The sequence below is a fragment of the Emydura macquarii genome, unplaced genomic scaffold (genome assembly GCF_026122565.2).
Source record: "Emydura macquarii macquarii isolate MOO-44397 ecotype Brisbane River unplaced genomic scaffold, CSIRO-AGI_Emac_v2 contig_1551, whole genome shotgun sequence".
Classification (NCBI taxonomy): domain Eukaryota; kingdom Metazoa; phylum Chordata; order Testudines; family Chelidae; genus Emydura; species Emydura macquarii.
In genome coordinates, this window is record NW_027131688.1 from 3,496,379 (window position 1) to 3,520,447 (window position 24,069).

At 40.7% G+C, this 24,069-nt stretch overlaps 1 protein-coding gene across 3 annotated transcripts in view; it reads left to right on the forward strand.

Moving 5' to 3' along the window:
* Positions 1-24,069, forward strand: part of FANCM (FA complementation group M) — a 128,402-nt gene that overhangs the window by 88,056 nt on the left and 16,277 nt on the right. For 2 of the 3 annotated variants that reach the window (XM_067554711.1, XM_067554710.1), the window contains exons 12-14: positions 4,510-4,667; positions 5,679-5,831; positions 21,221-23,237. In XM_067554711.1, coding sequence (XP_067410812.1) covers positions 4,510-4,667; positions 5,679-5,831; positions 21,221-23,237 — 2,328 coding nt within the window. Of the gene's footprint in view, positions 1-4,509; positions 4,668-5,678; positions 5,832-21,220; positions 23,238-24,069 lie in introns of those variants that run through there. The other variant, XM_067554712.1, reaches the window with a different exon arrangement.

Sequence of the window (24,069 nt, forward strand, 5' to 3'; positions counted from 1 at the left end):
GTTAGGGATTTCTTTAGTGTCTCAGCATAAAGTGAAATTTGAATAATCATTTTGTTCTTTTTATTAATATTGTGACGTGCGTTGTGTGGTTGTGTACTTGTAACAGGATTGGTGCCAGCCTCTTGTGAGCGCCCGCCCCCCTCTCCCCCCCCCCCCTCCCCGTTGGATGTAAGCCTGCTTTTCTTTCAGTTCTTACAATGGGGTGGCCCCCACCCCAGCTGATGGTTCTTTCTGTGGTTCTTCAGTGACTCAGCTCTCCGGGTGAGTCCCACACACTGTCCTCCCTTCTTGGGTAGACAGTCTAGTTCTTTCTCATGGTGCTGGTATGAGGCCATAGCACCAAAGCTTCTTTCCCAGAGGCACTGCCTTCCTTAACAGCATCCCCAAGGGCTCGGTACCTTCAGCCAGCGTCCTTTCAGTAGCCCTCCCTGGGCTGAGTCTTCATCCAGAACAGCAGGGCCCATCACAGTATACTGCTGTGGTCTGGCTAGGTTCTGGGCTCAGTCCCTTGGGCTCAGGCTGCCTGCACTGATCTGTCCGTGGTCCTGCTGCTCTTGCCTGTGATTTGCTATGAAAGGAGTGTTTTGTTTTGTTTTTTGACATCTGAGCCCTGGTCTACACTTACCTGGCAATTCGGCTGCAGTCAATGGGAGCTACACAGAGTAGCTTGCGTAACTCCCGTCGACAGCTGTGCTTCCCTTCTGCGCGGTATCTGTACTGCACTGCACCGACGGGAACCGCATTCCTGTTGACGCAGCGCTACGCCACTTGAGGGGGTGGTTTACCAGCATCGACTTCTGGATCGATTGAGTGGGTCTTCACTGACCGCTCAGTTGATCCAGATAGGTCGATCTAATGGTGGCGACTTTGCCGCCATCAGTATAGACATACCCTGAGTGAGGCACCTGGAAAAGACAGGTAGGAACAGTAGGTACGTTCCTTGCACATTGAGGAATCACTCCATTGCTCTGGAATGCCAGAGTGTTCATTTCAGGAGTTTGGCGTTGACCACGTCGGGTGTCAGCTGTAGACAAGAGTTAGCACGTTGGATATTCTGCTTTCTTTCTCTTCCCCCTCCCCAAAAATGGCTCCAGTTCTTTCCTATGTACTCTCTTCCCCATCCACATGCCTTTCATAGGTAAAGCGGGCCAAAAATAGTCAAGGGATTAATTAATAAAACAAATAATTGATTGTAACAGTTTTTAACTGTTGAGACAGTGCAATAACAGGGCTCTTTAAATCATTCTTTTTGATGTTTTCAATTTTCTCTTTGGTCTTTGGGCAACATATTATTAACTGTGTTTATCCTGTGTTTTAATTATCACCACCTTCAGAGCTTGCCAGTGTTTGTTTACAAGTATACATACACCTCTGTCCACTGGCTCCTCCATAAAACAGAACACTTGAGATGTTTTTGCTTCTAACAACAGATTCTTCTGCTTATCCATTTCAGTTTGTGTTGCTGTGTTTGAATTCAATAACATTTTGAGATTGTCAAGTAATAGGCTCAAATGGAATTATTTAATTAAAAATCAGTGTTTAGTACAGCACTAACAGAACACAAGACGACCTATTTTACCACCCACTGTAGGTGAGGAGAAGGTAGTTTGGTCCTTTCCGCTGTACTTGGTGGAACGCTGACAGTGTTAATTCCCAATCTAACTCCCAAAACCTCTGAGACAAAGAAATTCCTTTTTTGAGTGAAAATACTCCCATGATAAATTTTACTATGCCCTGTGCTGACTTTTCTTTTTACATAACTACTTATGGAATTTTCTTTATGGTATCTTTAGGGTGCATAATTGATAAGCCAAAGAGAATTCTAATCCAGTCTCTATTACTGACTGCTGTGACATCTGCCAGTTCTTACTGAATTAACATAAATATCTTTCAATGGATCCTTATTTTATCCATTACATCAGACATCTGCAATAACAAATACCTTTTATCAATCAAAAAAAATTAAATCTTAGGCACCCCTTATCAACCACCCACTCCTATTTATACTATATTTCTATAGCTTGAGAGAGCTTTTCCCTTGATATCTATTTCCCCACATACTTGGAGGCACCAGCCATAATAAAGTATAACCCAATATTTGGTCACATCAAGTTCTTCGAGTGCTTGCTCATGTCGACTCCATTCTAGGAATCCATGCATGGTTTCCAGAATTTTTTTCCCATAGCAGTATCCGTAGGGCTAGCTCTGGCTCCCTCTGGAGCCCTGCGCACATGCCGTGGTATAAGAGGCACTGCCAGCCCTGCGCCCCCTCAGTTCCTTCTTTCCGCCACTGACGATTGCTGGAACTTCTTCATGCTTGCTACTGCAAGTGCTACAGTTTCCCTTATATAGCTACTTTAATTATTTTAGTGTCTGTTGTTTTGTCTGTTAAGTAATGTAAATAGTTAAGTGTTAGTCCTGTTAGGGACCTCTGCCCAGGCGCGGGACATGCCCTGGTCTCTGGGCTTTAAGCCCTGCACTACCTGCAACAAACCCTTACTGTTTAGCGACCCCCACAAGGGTTGCTTGAAGTGTCTGGGGGAATCGCATAGGAAGGAAAAGTGCAGGATTTGTAAGGGATTCAGGCCGAGGACTCAGAAAGGGAGAGAGATCCTCCTGAAAGCCCCTACAGATGGAGGCAGTACTGAGACCAGCCTTGGAATCATCCCATTCCATCTCAGTGCCGAGCACAGCATCGGTGCAGAGCACCCTGCCAGCACCGGAGCTGTCGTGGCACCATTCTTCTTCTCTGTCAAAGAAGAGGCAGAAGCAGCAGTGCTCCAACAGAGGCCGCTCCCACGCACCAAACAAGAGCAGGGATGCAGGGTCAAGTGTGGGTCCTCCATTGGACCAGCCAGCTGTGTCGGGGCAACTGGAGCTGGGTTTGCCACCCAGGGCTACAAGCCCGCTGAGGGAGCCACCCCCGACTCCTGGGAGGAGAACGTGGCCCCTCCAACTTATGGTACCATCAACACTGGAGGCGTTTCAAGCTGCAAGAGACCTGATGGCCCTTCCCCTGCTTCCTACACCAAAACCTCCTTTGGCACTGGGGAGAGAGAAGGCACCAGTGTCTAAAGGGAAGCCAAGGATGGGACCCCCTCAGTGGCTGCACCGCTTTCCTGAGCCACAACATGCATCACCACGGACCTGATCACTGCGGAGAAGGTCCCCGCCTTTACGATGCCAGTCCCTGAGATTGCATTCCCTGTCTCCAACACCGGGACAATCCCCGGCGCTAAGCGGCACCATCCCTGGTCTCCGGCACTGAGGCATTCTCCGGCAGCAGAGAGATACTGCTTCTGATCTCCAGCACTGAGGAGTTCGCCAACGGCTGTGCAGCATCAAACTTGTTCTCTGGCACTGAGGCATTCTCCGGCAGTGGGACATCACCGATTCTGGTCCCCAGCACCAAGACACTCACCTGTTAAGGCCCTGTGGCAAACCATCTTCCCTGCCACCTGTGTCCAAAAGGGCTGAGAAAAAATACTACCTCCCTGCAAAAGGATTTGAGTATCTATTTACGCACCCTTCCCCTGGATTTCTAGTAGTGGCGGCCGCCAACGAATAGAACAGACTTGGTCAATCAAGCTCGATTCCAAAAAATCCAGTTTTTTGTAGTCTTTATTTATTTGGGAGGAAAGTTTATTCTATGGCGAGCCTCCAATTTAGAATTGCCAATCAACAGGCATTATTTAGGGAGGTACAGTAATAATCTCTAGGACTCCCTTAAGCATTTTAGAAATGCACTGCTTCAGGAGCAGGCACTGGAATGCACCACCGTCCTGGAGGAGGGTAGGACAGCTGTGCTGCAAGCAGCCCTGGATGCGGCAGACTCGGCAACAAGATCCATGGCCTCTGCTGTCTCCATGCGTCGGTCTCGTGGCTACAGTCGTCTAGTCTGTCCCAGGAAGTGCAGCAATCCATACAGGACCTCCCGTTCCATGGAAGTGCACTTTTCTCGGATCAGACCAATGCCAACTCCATGGGCTAACGGACTCGAGGGCCACTCTGCATTCATTGGTCCTCTGTACACTGCAGGCCTCGAGACGGCAGTTTCAGCCTCAGCACCAACAGCCTCAGTATCAGGCTCCACTCCTACGGATGTCGCTAAGGGAAAAAAAATTCCAATAACCGTGCATGGAGGCGCGCACACACCTAGAATGGAATGGACATGAACAATGCGTCTCAAAGAACAACAGTTACAAAAGTAAGTAACCATCCTTCCCTGAATACAGGTTACTCACCAGTTAACAGCTAACACCCTGGCCTTAGAATTCAAACACACTCTTTGCTAATATCATGAAGATTCTGGGAGAACAGTTAATATGTAAATATATTTAATATACAAGAAAAATAGAATCAAACAGGGTTAATATTTGCTACCAATGTGACAAAGGACATTTGTTTTCCTGTGATTGGTATTATATGAGGTCCTAATTAATCAATGTCTTTTCCTTTGTTACATAAATTTATTTTTCCTAAGATGTTTCTATTTTTACCCATTTGCAGGTACAAAGCAAACAAACTCTCATGAAAATTGGTCCCTAACATCTGAGGAATTTGAAGTATGGAACAGTTTGTATAAACTAAAAGAAAGCGATGGAGTCAAAGAACCAGTATTGCCTCAAGGTCACTTTGAAACTTTAGAAAATACGGAGGAAATAGCAGTAAGTTCAACTTTAATGTAATGTCACTAAAAGATCCAGAGGAAATTACAGAAGTGAATCTCCACGATTGATTTTTTGGTCATGTTTTTCCTTAATATTAGAACTGATTACCCAGTTTAGAAATTTACAGTTTAGAAATTACTGTAATATTGTAGAGAAATCTGAACTACTTTACTGGGGTGATGCTAGGAGCTGACAGAATATTACTTAATGAGTTTCCCAGACCATGATTCCTCTCTATATATTGGAGAACAATTCAAAAAAATCCTTTGACGGAAAATAATTAAAAAATTCTGGGTAGTGAATCAAATTAATTAAATAGATTCTAAGGAAGCCTATATTAAAAAATACAATTTAAGGACATTCTAATACCTGTTGCGAGAAAGAGCCAGGGAATTATAATCCAAGATTGTTCAGCATGTGAGCTTTTTCTAATATCTGAGACCTATGTCCTGTAAATTAAAATATTTATAGAATATTGTCATGTCTCCTGTTGCTATCATAGAGATAGGAAACTTATTTCTGTTTAATACACACAACTTGTGTTAACACTTCCAAGAGTTGCTTACACTCATTTGTCAAAAGGAGACTATATCCTCAGTGATGATATTCAGTAATTATGGGTATTTTGAAATCTCTCTGTTAATTTAGAGAAGGAAAGACTCTCACTCAATGGGCTCTTTTTTGATGCAAAAGAATAAATAGGGATCCCCATCTGTCACTTCACATTTTAGGTCAGCATGCTATGTGCATGACAAATGGCAATCATTACGAGTTTCTTTCGGTTACTTGCAAAGTAGCACAGAGTACGTAGGAAATATTATCTGCTTTTAATCTGAACTTTTATTAAAACAGTCATATCACCCTTATGACGGTAAGTTTATAGGTCTTCTCTTTTGTTCAAGACATTTATTGAGGATAGTTCCCATAGAGGACTGGAAGTCCATGTATTTGATGTGTGAACCAATAGCCTGATTGAAATCTTATGTTAATATTTATTTGAAACTGCAGGCATCGAAAGTGCAAGGAGTTCATGAACTTTCCCTATCTGAGTGGAGACTTTGGCAGAATCGTCCTTTTCCTACCTATATGGTTGACCATTCGGATCGTTGCTACCATTTTATTAGTGTTATGGAAATGATAGAACAGATGAGGCATGAAGAGGTAGGCACTTTGAGTTACTATGTTTGGCTATGTATGCAATCATGCATATGTATCAGCTGCATAATTTTTTTTTTAAAAAGGCAAATTCTAATATGTTTAAGGGCTTATCTACATGGAAATTCACAGAGTGTGAAATAGCTAGGGTGTAAATTTAATGCTCAATAGCTGTTCCACACTAATTTTGTGTGTGGACACTCTTATTCCACACCAAATACCTTTTTGCAGTTTAGGTTAAAAAGTGGATTAACCTAAACCACAATAGCGGTTTAGGTTAATATTCAGCCATAGCTATTCCGCATTAGCTTTTTGCAGCTTTTTCCTCGTGTAGACAAGACCAAATAATGCCTTAATCTCTCTATCTTGGTCAGTCAAGATGACAGGAGAAAAAAATATATGTAGTTTTTAAAGAAGGAATAGTGGCCAAGCAAATATTCACATAAATGAACATCTTAAAATATCCTTCACTTGCAGTCTTTTGTTTTCAAGTGTTTGTACTGGGCTATTAAACTTGTTTATAAAAGGTAAGTTTTTGCAAAAGGTTATGACATAAGCTTATTCTAGTTTTAATAACTATTTGTATCCAAGTTACCACTTTTCAGAAAACCCACCATAAGAGAACTAAACACATACCACGGAACCAGCATAATAACAAAATCACAAAAAGGGACACTCAATCTTCCAAGAACATAAAAAGTTTAGAAGTACTTGCATATCACCTGGATACATTAAATGCACTCCTGTGAAAATGATGAATTTGTGTATCCCATGTAAACACTGAAAATGTCCAGAATATCTCACAAAAAGTGCTGTAATTAATCACACTTAGTATAAAATACTAAAAGAAAGCCAGAACCCTCTCTCTTGGCTTCTGAAAGGAAAGGTCAAGAGTATACCAATCAAATATACGTGGATGAAAGGAAGGTTATTGATTTCCTTAGGATATCATTGATTGGTGGCATTTAGGTGTTTATAATAAAAGGTGTATGTGTGTGAGATTATGTACAGATAGACTTATCAACAATGTGTAAAGATTTTAATTGGACATTATTCGTCATTTTCCTCCAGTTTAGCTTCAGTATAATCCATAAATATTGCTCTTCAGTGTGCTGAAGTTTTCTAGGTCAACAGAATCTGTTGCTTAGCTGCCAAAGTTTCCTGAACAGCCAAGGTTAATCACTGGCAGAGAATAGAGACATTGCAGTTGCATTTCTTGCCAGGAAAATGAGTTAATGGTAAATTGTGAGTAGACATTTTAGGACCAGTTTAATCTCCATTTCAGCCCAAAACAGTAGAAGTCTTAAGCCCTTCTAGAGCATGTGTTCTCAGCTGGAGTCATGAACATATTGTCAAGTGGGAGAGGGCTCGTAATGTAGTCCCAGTATGGGGAAGGAGAGGACTCATGGTGTAGATGATTTCATACATGCTGTTCTCCATCATGAATCGGGCATGTGTGGCAGATAACATTTCACTAAAAGATTTCAAAATGTATGGTGCAGCCTGCCCTCTGGCAACGTCAGTTTTCCAGAGGTGCACTCGCCTGGATTGCTAATGATCTGTGCTGATGCTGGGCGTTCATTCTTTTGTCTGTCTTCCTTTTTCTTTTCTTCTTGAGTGATCTTGAAGGGATAATGAGAGATAATCAGAATTAGAACTGAGAGATGAGCCTTGAGACGCATGCTCTCAGGTCAAAGCAGGTAAAAAGGCTTAGCCATACTAGCCAGGTTAGCTGTGCCGCTCCTTGCTTCTGGGTAGGTGGAATCCTAATGCTAGCTCCTCTGATTTTATTTTAGGAGAGAAGATTGCTATAATCTTAATCCTCAGTAAGAATCTTCCCCTTAATCTTCACTATAGCTGCATCTACATCATAAAGCTTGGTTAGCTGTGGCAGTAGCAGAGATGCATTTATGCATGGCAGTGCTTTGAGAACTTGGCTGCCCATCCAAGAAGCAGTGCTAGGGATGGGGAGCTCAGAGCGGATGATAGATAAGCGGGGGAGGGGCGGTGGGGAATATAGACAGGAGATCTGGAATTAGTGTCGCTCTCCCACATTTAATGGATAAATGAACTACCCTCTTTCAAAAACAAAAACCCTCCCCACTAGGAAGTGTTGTCAGCACTGGATTTGGGTGCCTCAAAAAGATGGCAGCTGAAACAACTATTTAACTTTTAAATAATCTGTAAGTAAAATAAGTATTTTTTTAAAATTACTGGTTTTAAAAATGTTATATACGTGCCTTAATTGATGTATTCCTTTAAATTAAAAAGAAAATCTAAATGTATAAACTAAATACCACAGTCGAGAATTTTTGTCTGTTATTGTATGCCCATCTCTAATGGGTTGAGATGGAGCACAATTCCAATGTAAACTCCTTATTACATTGGTGCTTATTTGATGAACTGGAGTCACCTCTTCAGAATATTTACTGAGTTCAGGTAAAATGTAGCTATTCTAATTGTTGTATAACATTTAAAAAATTATAATGTTCTAAAATGTTATGTTGTCATTGACTTGAATAAGAGAGCATGATTTCAAAGTCATAGACGGAACCCAGATTTAGGGGATATTACCTTTCAAATAACATAGCACAACTTCACTTTCTAAGAGTCTAGGAGTCAGTCATGTCTGCTCCGTCATACATTCAGAATTCCCTCAGGAAGTAGGAGATAATGGAAAACACTAGTATAATCGCATGTCATATTAGTCAGGTCAGAAAATTCTAAAACTTAAGCTTGCTCTGCAAAACTAACTTGGCCATGTTACACATCCTGTTAACAAGCGAGAGAAGACCAGAAAGTTTTGTGGATTAATTGATGATTTTAGATCTCAGATTTTACTAGTTTTGGAGTTCTTAATCTCAACAACATTTTGTTATGAAATTAAATGCAAAAATTTAATGCAAAATCAAAAAGAAAAATAAGAATATCTGGAAGCAATTGTATTGAACAACTTGATGTAGCCATTAAAGCTTGTAAATTTATTTGAGCCAACAAGTGCAGGCTTGGCTAGTAGTGTATTTACAAGCTGTTTCTGATCCTGGTACTCTTTATGCACATGTAACTTTAAGTACCATGAGAAATCCCATTGACTTGAGGCCTTGATCCTGCAAACACCTAAGCATGTGCTTCAACATATAGGCACTGAGACACACGTGACAACATCTGGCAATATACTGGGCAAACCTTACTGCATTACATTTAATATCTTTGGGGTCTGTTCTATTGAAAATGCAAATGTTTGTATGCTGTTCTGGGATTGTATCGGACTTCTATAGGAGGAAGGATAAATGTAGTCTCTGGGAGTCTCAGGCTGTTTACAAACTTGTGACCACAAAGGAGATCCCTTGGGGGTGAGGAATGAAGCGCTCATGTGCCAGAGCCCTTGTTGGAGACCGATGGGGGTGGAGGGGGATCACCGGTGAGCTTATTAGCATGCATGTAGGTTCTCCTATTGGTTTTAATGTTTTCTCTGTAGAGCTTTTACTTTAAGAATAAAATATGCTTGCTTAGAAAGAACTCTGTATAACAGGGACAGTTGCACTGTGTACAATCTCTGAAGGGAGAAGTGAAACAGGCCTGCTGAGGCAGATTGTCTTTTGCTGGGAATAACATAGTGAATTCAGGGAACTGTTCAGCCTGGAAATACCCTGGTCAGTAGGAAGAGAGAGAGATGTCACCACCCAAGAGAGGCAACAGCCGAGGGGCCTGGAAGCCTGAGAGTGTGGTGCCCTTGCTGGACCACAAATGGGAAATATAGGTGCAGTTGCCCTGAACTGTCAGGCACAGTGCATCTAAGTATGCACCTGTATACTTTGTATTATACATGGTCAAAGGATGCAGTTTTCAAATTATTAGCACTTTCTTTACTCAAGATCAGTGTTCTTCGGATGAAATTAAGGTACTAGTCCTCAGTGAGGACTTCAAATTTCAGATGTTTTGATGTACCTTCATGTCGTTATATTTATTTATCCACCCTTACTGATCTCAAAAATGGATGAAGGGATTTTACTGTAACTTCCTGAGAATTTACCTTTTAGGTAGAGACTAAGCCTATAGAACTGCAAACTGAAAAGGCAGTGTTCTAAGAAAATGAGTTTGTGAAAACAGCGGTATTGGTATGGTTATAAGTGAAACCACTTTGCAGTCTCAGCTATTATGGGGTACTACCAAGTACCTACTATAAATATAGTAATCCTTCTCCTCTGATGTTAATTTACAGTCCTTAAATAATAGAAGAATTAAGGCAAATGCAAGTCAGAGCTACCACTTTAAATAACCAAGGTGTTGCACCTCAAATTACAATGGCTTATATAAGTGAATCAACACTATTTAGTTCAAAACTAGAAATACATGGTGAGACTATTAGGCATTTATTGGGAACAATTTAAACAGTTTAAATTACTTTATTCTAATATAAATATTTTAACACCCTGCTCAGTAGATGTTTTTATATTCTCTATAGACTTGTGGCAAAGAGCAAAACAAACAACGGTCATTCTTCTTTCTCTGGGTTCTTTCAATCTGGTTTTGAAGGAAACCTACAATTTGCCCTGATGCTGTTTTCATACCCTAAAGATTAAACAAATACAATTATAACATTTAAAGATTTTTTTTAAAAAAAACTAGACACTAAAAATAGATTGTTACATTTTAATCTTGCATTTAATAGAGTTTTGAGTTTGTTTTATGGCAATTCAGAACCTAGTAAATGTTATACAAGTGTTATCCATTTAGCCTGTTTCTTGTGTATTCAAAGAACAAATTGGAACATTAAAATATATATGACCCTTTGTAGCAAACGCATCTACTGCAGAAAGCTTTTAATGCCTATGAGGCTTTATTACTAAGGCAACAAGAACTGGGCAGATGGAGTGGATTTTCTGCTGACTGTTAGCAAGGATTTCTGTGTAACATGGTAACAAACCAAGTTGACCCTTAAACTCCAAAACATTTTAATAGCTTTTAAACATCTTGAAGATTAAATTATACAGGGTCAGGACAGACTAATAATTAGAATACATTTAGACAAATGTAAAGTATTTCTATGCAAATAAAGGAAAATAATGAAAGTAATGTATTTTCCATCTGCAACAAACAAGACAGGTTTATGTGCTCTTTCAAGATTTGAAATTCTCCTGAATGGGGGACAGGTCATGAGCAGATGTACACAGTGCTTAATTGAAAACTTTTCTTATGGCTAATACTTTGCCTAGAATAGTAGTTACTTGCATAGCCCTTCCTTGGCTCAGTAAATGTTTTAAGATTGCCTTCTGGACAGTGTGTATCCTAAAGTGCTTTAGCTTTATTATAAATAATACAGTTGTGGATCTTGATAATTACAGAAGGAGAGAAGTTGAGCTATAGGCAAAGGAGAACTACACTTTCAGCTGAGATTGGGAATGAGACCGTCAATGAGGCTTAGAGATACAAGGGTGTCTATATATCCGGAGATATCTATTATGGAATTCCAACAATCTGAGAACACTGAACAGGAAGAGACCTGTTCTCTGGCCAAGTCAGCCATCCTCCCCACAAAAGGCAAATGAAATCCAAAAAGACCCAAAAATTGCTCGATGAGGTGAAAAGCCAAAAATCTCTCAGGTGTCTCATCTCTTTCCTCAAGTGATGGGGAGAGACAGAATGTGCATGCTGAAGCCAAGGGTAAATATTTGCCACTAAAGCAGAATTTGCAATCCCTCTTTGTTCCTCCTATGCAGAAGTCATTAGGGAGGAATGGGAAGCTCTTGAGAAAAGGAGAAGGCTCAATCTGCAAACCCTGAAATTCTATGGCACCCAAAGATGCTCTCAGCATCCTCCCTAAGGCTGATTAAACAGAGCTATCTTTTGGAAAATGCATGGTATTTCCTGCCGAGGGAGATTTCTTCCATGAGGCTGTGTACACAGGAAGATAGAAACCACCCTGAGAGGGACTCAGCTGTCTTTAGAGCCTCCTCACCCTGCTGGTGCTTCACTAGAGCCACAATGCCCCAGTGCAACATCCTGAGATCCATGACACACACACACAAAAGTAAATATCTCTAGCTACTGCATTCATGGCAGATAAATCCATGAGCTCATGAGGCTAGCAGCGAGAGTTAGGGCAGCTCACTCATTGTCCAGGTGCCAAATCTGGCTTATCCCATGGTCAAGTGATAATTATTCAGAACAAATCCTGCCTCAGCATTCTCAAAATGAAATCCTGTTTTGGAGAAGCTTAATAAAGTGGTGGCCAACAATATGGACAAGATAAGAGTTGACTTCTTACTCCAGCAAAGCTTAAGAAAGACTACATTCCTTCCTACAAGGGCAGAAGAGCCTTTCATTCTTAATTACTGCAAAGGTGTTTGAGAGAGAACTTCTCCAAAAACAAAAAGCTCAGCCTTCTGATTCTGATAGTTCCCTTATTCAGTATTGCCAACATTCTGATCCGGTTGACAGATGGTTAAAATAGTTTTAGACTGTGCCATATTTTAACTAGAAATTTGTTAAAACTGTTACAGGCCTCAAATGCAAGCAGTTCTTATTTTTATTAACCTTCCAGATTTTTTATGTTCAAGGTAAGGAAAAGTAAAGATATTGGGGAGATGAACAGCCATTTGTAGACTAAGGGGAGTTAGTAAATTATGTGGTTTCAGGGGAAGAGGATTTTAGTTGTGGGGACCACACTGTCTCTGTCCTGAGACAGTAATGTATTAAGTGCTCCCTTGGCACTGCTGCCTCAGCTTCCAGCACACCCCACGACCACCACTTCACCCTTGTGGTTTCAGCTTAATAGGTAAATAATTTTTATTCAGCATTTCATGCAGTGTAAAACAAATATCAGTGTGGAATTCCTACTACTCCTGTTCTGATCTACAGATACAGGTTATTTCCAGAATACTTTTCACCAGTTTACTGGACATATTGTACCACACAGCACTATTCACAATCTATACCACCCTTCATTGTGTAAATCTGACAACACTTCTGGGATTTTCTGTACTAATATATCCCTTTTCTGAGCTCCCTCACCAGTATCAGCTGAACAACATTATTTAATTTTGAAGCACTTGTTAATTTATGTTCTGGCCACTGTAGGTTTTTTCAGTTTCTTACTGGTACTCCATGACCGTCAAGTTACTTATTGCATCACATAATCATAAGACTTATATCATTTAATTGCAGCTTTCTTTTTGCATAAGTACTATTTTCTATATAAGTGACTTGTTCTTTGTATGTAGTTTTTATTGCCTAAAACTCAAATTATTAAAAATAGTTGTGATTTTTAATTTCCTAAATTTTAAAAATATCTCTGGAGAAGAATAGCGTTTTGCTTTTTGCTCCCTGAACACCTATAGATGAAATGATGATTAGTGAAACCCTGTATCATACATGTAAACAGGTTACCAGTTTGTATACATCTAATAGAAGTTTTCAGTGCTTCTACAAGGGTTACCATACATCTAAGCAGTTGGCATCTTTTACTTACTTACTTTGGGGAGAGGGCTGGCATTTTAGAGGCTTGCTGCTGTAGGAATAAAAATAAAGCTACCATTGAGATAATGTAATGTAGTCCATTGTAATTTATTTACACTGCTTAGATTAGCTCTTATTTAATTAGCAAACTGCTGTTGTATACATTTGCTTTGTAGGCTTCAGTAGAATGGACACACAGATGGCTCTGTCTGTGTTGTTAGTACCATACAAAGAAGCACTGAAGGCGTTTGGGATCTAACAATGTTTCTTTATTATCCATATTTTATTGGGGTTAGTCCATCTATATTTTAATCATACCAGGACAGTTTTAAAATAAACAATGACACCACTCTCACAGTGGTAAATTGTGGACTATTGGGAACTCCAAAATGTGAGCTGTAGGGACTTTCTCAGGTGTTCATTAGGACTGTCTTCCATGTAGGAGAAAATCATTGCAGTCACCAGCTTAGGCATCTGGGATACAAATTAGCTGTCATTTGTATCCAGAATGGTCATTCTACAATATAACCACTCAAACTCATATTAATCTATTGGTCTAATGTTTCATTTTTTTCTTTGAGATCCTCAACCTCTGTATAACCACAGTGATGATACTAGCTATTTTAGCTGCTACCATGACTTATATTTTGCTGCAATGAATCTTTCTCTCTGAGTATCGTTTGACTTTACTTTTTTATTGTTGTAGCTTATTTAGTAAGGTCCATTTTGTTGTTTACTGGAAGGAATGGTCAAAGAAATGCTTCAGTGGAAGTGGTTGCACTTTCTAGTAAGCCTAATTATTTCTTTTTAAAGAGGGCTACAGTATTTTCCTTTGAACAACCCAGTGTAGGGCACTGTCCTCTGTATCCAAAACAGCCAAATGAAAGAAGTTTTGAAAGAAGCCAGTTTCAGGAGAAAGCTATCTTTGTAAGAATTACACTCCATTGTAGGGGGGGGGTGAGTTGCATACTATTTGACTTTCACCAAAAGTGTTGATTATATTTGACGGTATAGCTGGCTTCTACAATGTTTTATGCAGAAGCTTGATTTCTCTTAACTAAGTGCATGTTAAAAGCAGTCTGATATTTTAAAAATATTGTTAATATATAGCTGTATATTTACTTGTAAATTTAAAAAGGGGATTATGTTAAAAGCAGCACTCAAGGTACTTTATTGTTCCAAGTATATCAAAGATTGTCCTTGTACTAAAGAACCAGCAAATTTGGGTTTGTACTTGAGAATTAAAGGGTCAACTGATCACCTAAAAGGATAACATTGCAACTGCATGTCATTCAAATAGAATAGAATGTACCAGTTTAATTATGATATCTGTTCTTCTATTTGCTTATACAGGGTATGATATAAAAGCCACTAGGCTTAATGTAATGTTGGCATTGAAGTGCTCGTTAAAGTTGAAGTCAACATATAGTTAGCATTGAGATAGCAAAGTATTCATTGAACTACTTGTAATAAAGGTAGTAATGACTCCAAATGTATCATTTGGTAGTTAATGAAACCAACATCATTTTAAAAAAAAAAAAAAAAAAGAAAAGAAAACTAAAGTAAACATTACAAAGTCCTGTCTTTCCTATACTTAGATTTCAGTAACATTAACCAACAAAGAGTTTATTTTTCTATGTTTTGTCGCAATAGATTTGATGCTAATTGCTAGTACTATTTTTACTTCAATACCTTGATTTTAAACAAGTCTGTTTTTCTGGAAGATAAAACTTTTACGAGTTCATTGTCTTGTAGCACTTATCTGTTCATTTTAAAATAAAAAAAAGTATTAATGTAGACATTAGACTTAAGCCATAAAATGTGTCGGAAGCAGTTATGGAGTCTTTCTTGTGAATTTTAATTCCAGTACCCTACAGACACCTTAAGTTATAGAAATAGGAATTGCAATTAAAATCATCAGTAATCTTAAATGCAGCCAAGAAGCTGATTTTAAATGTGAGATCTTTCTTTCTTTTTCTTTCTTATCTTTTGTGTATTACAAAAGCTATTCCTCTTCAAACTGAACTCAATAATTCTAGAGAAGATTGTTGGTTTAACAGAATAATGTGAGAGAGCGGGTTGTTTTCCTCTGTCTCATGACCTACTTTACTGAGCAGCTGATGCACTATTGAAACTTGCTAGCTTGTAGAGTAGTTTAGCAGATGATACTTTATATTAAGGCTTTAGAAATTGTATGTATTCAGTCTGAAATGTGACTTTTTAAACTGTGTTTGCATGTATCAACAATAAGCAGTCTTGTTTGGAAAAAACATTTTATATGATTTAGCGTTGCGCTAAAGCAAACTAGAACATTTTTGTAACTCCCTGTAAGCCTGAAATTGGGACAGATTTTAGTGACCTAGAAGTTAGAAGATTTTGAGCACTGGCCATGTAGACATGACACACAGTACACTAGAACCTCAAAGATATGAACATCATGGAAATGGAGGTTGTTCATAACTCTGAACAAAACATTATGGTACAGTCCCCTGCAATCAGTCTTCCAGCTGAGGCTGAGAGAGACCTCGGGAAAGGTGGCACCTGGCAGCACTGCCTGGTTTGCAAGCAGCTCCCTGCCCTATTCTTGTTTCTTGCCTTTGGGCTGAACTGGGGGGGCCTGCCCTGCAGCGTTGGCGCTACAAGCCCCAGCCCTCACCTGCCTCTCCCCAGGGTTCGCCTTGCTCTCTGCACTGCTCGCCAGGCTCCAGAGGCAGCACGTGGCAGAGGCCATTGTCCAAGAGGGACAGTTGGTGGCAAAGACGGCCCTAAAATCAATCATTGATGCAGTAGCCGGGACTATCTCCACGGCAAAGGTGATGAGGTAAGTGTCGTGGCTCCATCTTTCGGGGTCCCGAAGGAGGTACAGACCACAGTTGAAGACCTTCCCTTCAAAGGTGTAAATCTCTTCACAGAGAAAACTGATGCTTCGCTCTATTCCCTGGAAGATTCAAGGGCTACTCTCAGGTCCCTAAGTATCTACAGTCAAGGACAAAAGAGAGTTTAGTGGTCAATACTATCAGCATCTGTATTCATCCCAATTTATGCCTCAACACAATTATGAGCCACAGAGAGAGAGAAATACACTTTCTAGGTGCAAGCCTTCGGGGGCCCAGTCCTCTATCCTAACCCACACTCAAAAACACTTTTGGCAGGCAGGTCAAGGTGCCACGAGACCACTGCCAACCACTATTTACCATTTGGCCACTGTCTGGTAGCATTCTGCAGTGCCTGGGAGTACATAACCAGGACCTATGGGTTCTGGAAATCGTCAGTTTACTCCATCCACTTCACCTCCCTACATCCTCCACATTACCCTTCCTCATCCCTCTTCAGGGACCCCTCTCACAAAAGTCTGCTACGGCAGCAGGTAGGAGCCATAGAACCAATACCTCAACATCTATGGGGCAAAGGGTTCTACTCTCAATGTTTCCTAATATCAAAAAGAAAGGGAGGTTGGAGACCCATCTTAAACCTCAGAGTTCTCAACAAGTTTATCAAAGCTCTGAAATTCAAGATGGTTACCTTGTCGAGGATTATTCCATCATTAGAACAGGGAGACTGCGTTTTGGCCCTTGACCTACAGGATGCCTATTTCCACATTGCAATAATACTGGCTCACAGACACTTCCTAACGTTCACCCTAGGAAACTATCACTCTTCTTCAGGGGCTTGCTCATGTCCATTCAGAATTAGATGTGTGAACCCCTGAACTGATGCTGGAAATTTTTCCCCTAATGGTATCCGTAGGGCTGTCTTTAGCGCCCTTTGTAGTGGCGCGCATATGCACTCATATATAGGGTGCTGCTGGCCCCCTTCCCTCTCAGTGCCTTCTTACCGCCCATGACGGTGCTGGAACATTCTCTTGCTCCTGCAAGCTTCAGTATTCCTAGTGGTTCTTTGTTTTATATAGAGTACATAGTAGTTGTTTCGGTGTTTATTACATAGTAGTTTAGTTTACCAGGGTCGGGGCACGCCCCGGTGTAGAAACCTATGCCATTGACTGACCCACACCAGAAGAGGATCCTGTTGGAGAGCAGGAAGCCGTCCACAAGGGCATCTTATTTGGCCAAATGGAAACGCTATACCTGCTGGGCAATGGCTCAAAACATCTCGCCAACGAAATCCCCTATTCAGATGATCCTGGACTATCCACTTTATCTGAAGCAGGAGGGCTTGTCCTTCTCATCTATCAAGGTTTACTTAGCGGCAATTTCGGTCTTTCGCCCTCCAATCTAAGGCAGGTCGTTTTTTTCCCCACAGGATGGCATCCAGAGTCCTCAAAGGCCTGGAGAGACTTTTTTAACTGATACGAGACCCGATCCCTCAGTGGGATCTGAACCTCGTCCTCTCGAGACTTATGGCACTGCCATTTGAGTCATTGGCTTCTTGTTCCCTCACGCATCTGTCCTGGAAGGTGGCATTCCTGTTGGAGATCACCTCGGCACGGAGGGTCTCTGACTTAAAAGCCCTCACCTCAGAGGTGCCATACACAGTTTTCTTTAAGAACAAGGTGCAGCTTCACCCTCACCTATCCTTTCTGCTGAAGATCATCTCCCACTTCCACGTCAGTCCGGACATATTCCTGCTAGTGTTCTTTCTGAAGCCGCACAAATCCAATGAGCAGAGACGTCTTCAGCCTCTTGATGTCAGGAAGGCATTGGCTTTTTACATCGACAGGACCAGGCCCTTCTGACACTCTACACAGCTTTTTGTTGCGATCACCGATTGGATGAAGGGATGTCTGGTGTCATCTCAGTGGATTTCCTCTTGGATTACGGCCTATATTCGGATTGGCTATGAGCAAGTGGGAGTCATGCCCCTGGCTTCCCTGTCCGCCTGCTCCACAAGGGCACAGGCATCCTCAGCGGCCTTTCTGACACGTGAAACCATTCAAGACATCTGTAGAGCTGCTACATGGTCCTCAATATACACATTTACGTCCCACTATGTCATCATGCAGCAAGCACGGGATGATGCTGGGTTTGGCAGAGCGGTGCTGCAATCATCACTTCTATGAACTCGTACCCGCCTCCAGAGGCACTGCTGGTAAGTCACCTAATTCTGAATGGACATGAGCAAGCACTTGAAGAAAAAAGAACAGTTACTTACCTTGTATCTGTTGCTCTTCGAGATGTGTTGCTCATGTCCATTCATAACCCACCCTCCTTCCCCTCTGTTGGAGTTCTGGCAAGAAGGAACTGAGAAGAAGGGGGCCTGGCAGCGTCCTATATACGAGTGCATATGTTCACCACTACAGAGGGTGCTAGAGCTGGCCCTATGGATACCATACACTAACTGTCAGGAGAGCCCTGGCATTCTACCTTGATAGGTTGAAACATTTCAGGAAGTTCCCTAGACTATTCCTTTCCATTGCAGAAAGATCTAAGGGCTTAGATGTATGAGCCCAAAGACGTTCTAAGTAGGTCTCGAACTGCATTAAACCATGCTATGAGATTCGTAATATCATCCCTCCAGACTCAATCTGTACACGTTCCAGGAGAGAGATCTCCTCGTTTGTTGCATTCCTTAAAGACTTCCCCGTCTCAGAGATCTGTAGAGTGGTGACATGTCAATCCATACCTTTGCAATACATTACTGGGGAGTCAGCCTCTGATGCCATCTTCGGCTCCATGATACTGTCAATAGTGACTAACTCAACTCCAAAATCCTAGTCTTCCTAACGGGGGAGGCGGGGTACTTCTCAGTACAGTGGAGCACCCTTAGGGGCATTACTCGAAGAAGAAATTACTCACCCTCTGTAGCAATGTTTCTTTGAGATGTGTCCCCTTCTGGGTGCTCCACTACCCGCCCTCCTCCCCTCTACTTCGGAGTTCTTGTTGCGACTTTGCATTAGAGAAGGAACTGAGGACAGTTAGCCCATGTGTGCTGGCTAGCCTCATGGTGCAGCACAACAGGAGACAGCGTGTCTGCGGTCACAGCAGACACCGCTACCAAAGGTCTCCGATCATCATCGCAAAGATGCAGAGACACATAGTGGAGCATCATAGGTACACACATCTCGGAAAACATTGTTACTGCACAGAGTGAATAACTTCCTCTTCAGTGATAGCCAAGTTGTACAAAGTTTGGCATACTCCAGCTATGGAGAGAGAGAGAGTTTGTATCCCTGTAAATGAAGAGCTTCTAGATCCTGCCAGGGAGATGTTGAACCACCCAGGTGCGTAAAGCCAGAGGCAAAGATCTTCAAAAGTCTCTAGTGTTTTTTGATGACTGATTTGAGACACCTTCAGGAGGACCAATTTTCTGAAAGTGTTGAGCATCTGCTCTGTGCAAAAATTGGGGCCCCTTTAAAATGTCTTAAGTTGGCCACCCAAAAATTTGAGGAACCCAAAATCACATGACACTTCTGGAAGACTTGGTTAGCCTCATTATCATGTCCGCAGGAAGGGTTTGAAACTAATTCTAGCACATCTGGTTTGGTCAGCAGTTCACAAGAAATCATGCTTCGGAGGAAAGGCTTTGTAATCTCTGCTGGTAAACAGCTAGCACAGTTTGGCAAGGAGGCATATTCCACAGAAGGTTTTATTTCAAGAATGGCAAAATGTCAAGGATTATAGTTATTCCCACTGGACATTTGCCTTGTGTGTAGCCAAAAGGAGTGAAAATACGCTGGACAGTTAAGGAAGGATGGAAAGTAGATAGATAATGCCTTAAAGATACCATCACTACAGGATTTCTACTCCTGGATCTCAAGTTTTCAGCACAAAGTGGAGCAGAACTCCTATAGCTTTAAGAATTTTTTATGAGACAGCAATAGTGCCAGCAACTCATGGACCTACTCCAGTTCTTAATCATGGTGGCTTAATCTTTGGTCATGCCTCATGCCATTCCAGCACTTTTGGCTCTGAAGTTCAGATCTTTTGGCTGAGATGCAGACACAGATGGTGAAAGGAACTGATGTTTGGAGGGAAATGATCTTTCTCATTTAAGTCTGGTGAGACCTTTACAGAAGTTATATAGTCAATGGTTAGGCTAGGCATCTGAGAATAAGTCAATTTTTGGTTAAGCAGCAGCAGCTCACTTGGTATTGGAGGGGGCCAGTTGTGCCAGCCACTTTTTTCCTCAAGCAGCTCTCAGTCTGGCAAATTTCAGGGATTAATGGGTCTGGAAGCCATTCAAATGAGGTGCCAGAGGGATAGATGTGCTTCCTGTTGGATCCTCATTTTCCTCTCTGATCAATGCAAAACTTTTGAATTTTGACAGAGGTTTTCAACTAATTACTGCTAGAGGATTCTACCCTTCTCCCTCTTTTTGGGGAGTATTTTTTTTAAGAATCCTTCTCAAGAGGCTGCTCCCTTTTAGAAACAAGGCTATAAAATTGCCAGTTCTACCAGGACATCACCGGGGAGTGGGATTATATTCCCGGATACTAAAAAAAATAAAAAAGAAGAAATCCTTTTTTTATTGTAAAACATACACAAAGTAACACACTAATTCTCCCACTGGTGGAGCTGAACTGGCTGTAGCAGAAATGAGTATCTTAAGAAAAAATCCAAATGCAGATAATATCAAAAAGTTGTTAATTAGTATTCTAATAATTGTATTTTTAGTTAACTGCTGCTATAAAGTCAGCAGAGGAAGCATAGAGTATCGGGCTTTGTAGATCCTATTAAAACACTACCTTTAATTTTTGGTGGTTTTTGTTTTTGTTGTCTTTTTAAAAAGACTTAGGTCATAATTTTGAACCCTGGGTACCTATATGTGTATGCAGGAACTGAACTTCAGGCAAACTTCATTTGAAAAATGTGGCCTTAGAATCCAAAGGAATTCTCTCTTTCCCATTTTTAACAATAGTTAAACCTTGGGCCTAGAATGTTGGCATTTATTTTAAATGGTTTTATGAAAATGTCTGTGTAAACTTAAACCTGTTTGTTTTTATCTGATTTTAAATGCTCCATTTGTTTGTTTCTCACCAGGGAGACTGCAGTTATGAAATGGAAATTCAACCTTATTTAAATATGGAAGATGTCAAAAACTCAAATGCTCAAAGGAGTAAATGTCTTTCCACCAGCAACTCCAGGGCTCAGAAGGCATTTTCATCCAAAAAAAACGTGGCACATGCATCAAAAGTAAAACTTGGTTCTTGTTCCGTAATTGAGCTTGATACAGAATGTGTTTCGCTGTTTAAAACAGCCAACTTCAAGACCACAAAAAGAATGTCTGCATTAACTTTGGAAGTGCCTTCACCATGTACAGAAGTAAACATTTTAGATTCTTTTTCAACTGGAGAAGACCCTCTTGCTGAATGTACTGTGCATAAAACTTTACCAAATGATAACAGAGAAAATGTGACATTTGGCTTAAATGAATTTACTGCCCCAAGTGATCTCAGTGAAAATGTTACTAATTGTGCAATTGAAAGAGTAAAGGAATGGAAATCTGTAAATAAAGCCCGTCGTTCATTGGACAGAAACTGTGCAGATTCTGGTTACAGTAGCTTCACTGATGAGAAATCACCTGTTTCATCTAGCTTGTTTTACCTGCCTGAAGCAGAGTTGGATTCATTTGCACTCACAACTCCATCTGAGGATCTGACGTTGACAAAAATGACACTAACAAATGTAAAAAGGCTTTTGTCACAGTCTCCTCCACCTTTGAATAGACTCCATAATTGTGAAGGATTGGAGAGAACCAGAGAAGATGAAATCCAACAGACTGTTTCTTTTCAAAAAGATATTTCCAACACATTCACAGAGAAATTGCAGGGCAAAACCTCTACCTCTTTCCCAGAGTTCCGGAATCCATCACTTCCCCCTCAGAAATGCTCAGAATTAAATGCCCCCAGTAAATTCTGTTCCTCTGTAAGTAATTGTCCTTCAGAACCAAGCTTCCATTCTGAGGCTTTTGTTGGCAAGACAAATAATGGTCTTCACTGGGACAACATCTTCGACTGTGACAATGAAGAGCCCACAGAAATTCAGAAGGAAAACCTAACAGTGATAAATCATGCTCTCACAAATAGCCCTGCAGACAGAAATTTAGTTGACTGGTATAAAGAGAAGTCGGAGAAATTCCGGAAAAATATGGCCATTGACCAAGATGAGAGCATAAATTTATTTGAAGATGAACACTTTTCTGATGCTAACAATGCAAGCCATTCTAAGTACAATTCCAGCAAGCTTTTAGTGGCATCAGATCTGTGTAATAAAGATATTACACCAAGTGCTGGACAAATTTCAGAAGGGCATATTTCAGATGAGTGCTTTCTAGACAGTGATGCAAACTACAGGGAATCATCAATGAGCTGTAAAACTAGAACTTTGAAAATATCTGAAGATTTGGATATTGTAAGCAAACAATTTCTGGATAATGAAGATCTTTATGACTGTTCTCAGGAATTATTCTCTGTTAACTTTGATCTGGGGTTTTCTATTCCGGAGTCTGAGGATGAAATTTTAGAACAGACAGACATGAATACTGACAGTATTCAAAACTCAGATAGTGTCTCGGGCACTCACGTAGATGTTAAACTTACGAGAGGTGAAAATGAATTATCAGATGATAACTCGAGACTTCCATCTCCACCAAAAAGGAAAGATGAAAGCCTTGCAAGAACAAACTTTTCTACACCTTTGTCCTCACAAAATCAGAGCACTAATCAAGGAAAACTGACTGAAAACTGTATCTCAATCATTTCTCCTTTGAAGCCAATGGAAGAAAAGGAATATGGATCATATGACTCTTTGGCTTCTGCATTTTCCACACCAAAAAGTAGAAAGGTTATGAATGTTAAAGTCCTCAAAAGAATTTCTATGAATGCTTTTTCTAGAATCAGGAAGGAAATTCCCCAGATGTTGCCTACTCATGAAGTAAATACCAACACTGTTAAAGTCTTGCTAAATTCAGCTTTGGATACACTAGACCTTCCATCAGGAAAGACGGAAAACCTAGACCATAGACAGCTGCACGTTTCCCACAAGTTTCCTATTCAAGGTAAGGGGTCAGCTGTAGTTAATTAAAAGGTTGCTTATACTTCCGTTATTTAAAAAATAATAAATCTTCCTGTAGAACTCTATAATTCATCGGTCCTCCATCTTTAGGTTGTGACATCAGGAAGGTGGGGGATAATCACTGTGGGGATGGTCCTCAGAACTCTTGCTATAATATAGGTTCACAGTATGGGTAATGACACATACTGTCAAAGCATCAGCTAACCCTACCTACTTTCTGATGGGAATACATTATATTCTCGTCACCCTTGAGTTATCATAAATGAAAGAATTATTCTTTGTTCAATAAGGGTTCTTTTGGATTACAGCTGAGAATGTTTGGTTTTTTTATTGGCAGCATTCAGATTCAGCAATGGGTTATTACGATCTGATTTTGAGGGGAGAAAGAAGAGAAATTGTGAGCATAATCCTAAGCAGCCTTTGTTTCTATAAAGCTTGCCTCATACTTCACTCGGCTTTTCTTGGTTAACATGCAGAATACATATTTCAGCATGTCTGTTTCAGGCTGAATGACTGTATAAATACTGCAGCAATTGGTATAGGTTAGGTTTAGATTAAACCCCTAAAATCTGTGCACAAGTGCTGTTAGTGTGAACATGTGACACACAGTTGTGTGACCTGTAGCTGCCTTTAAAGCCTCTTTTTAATCCTCTCAGTATCTTATTTGTAATCATCCTGATCTGTTACTCTGCAACCCCTAAATCCATGCCTTCACATTTCTATGCCATTATTCTAAATGGGACAGAAATTGGATTGAGAGATCTGTTTAATTTTAATTGCACAGTGACTGACTTGCATGGTAAATATTTCCTGAC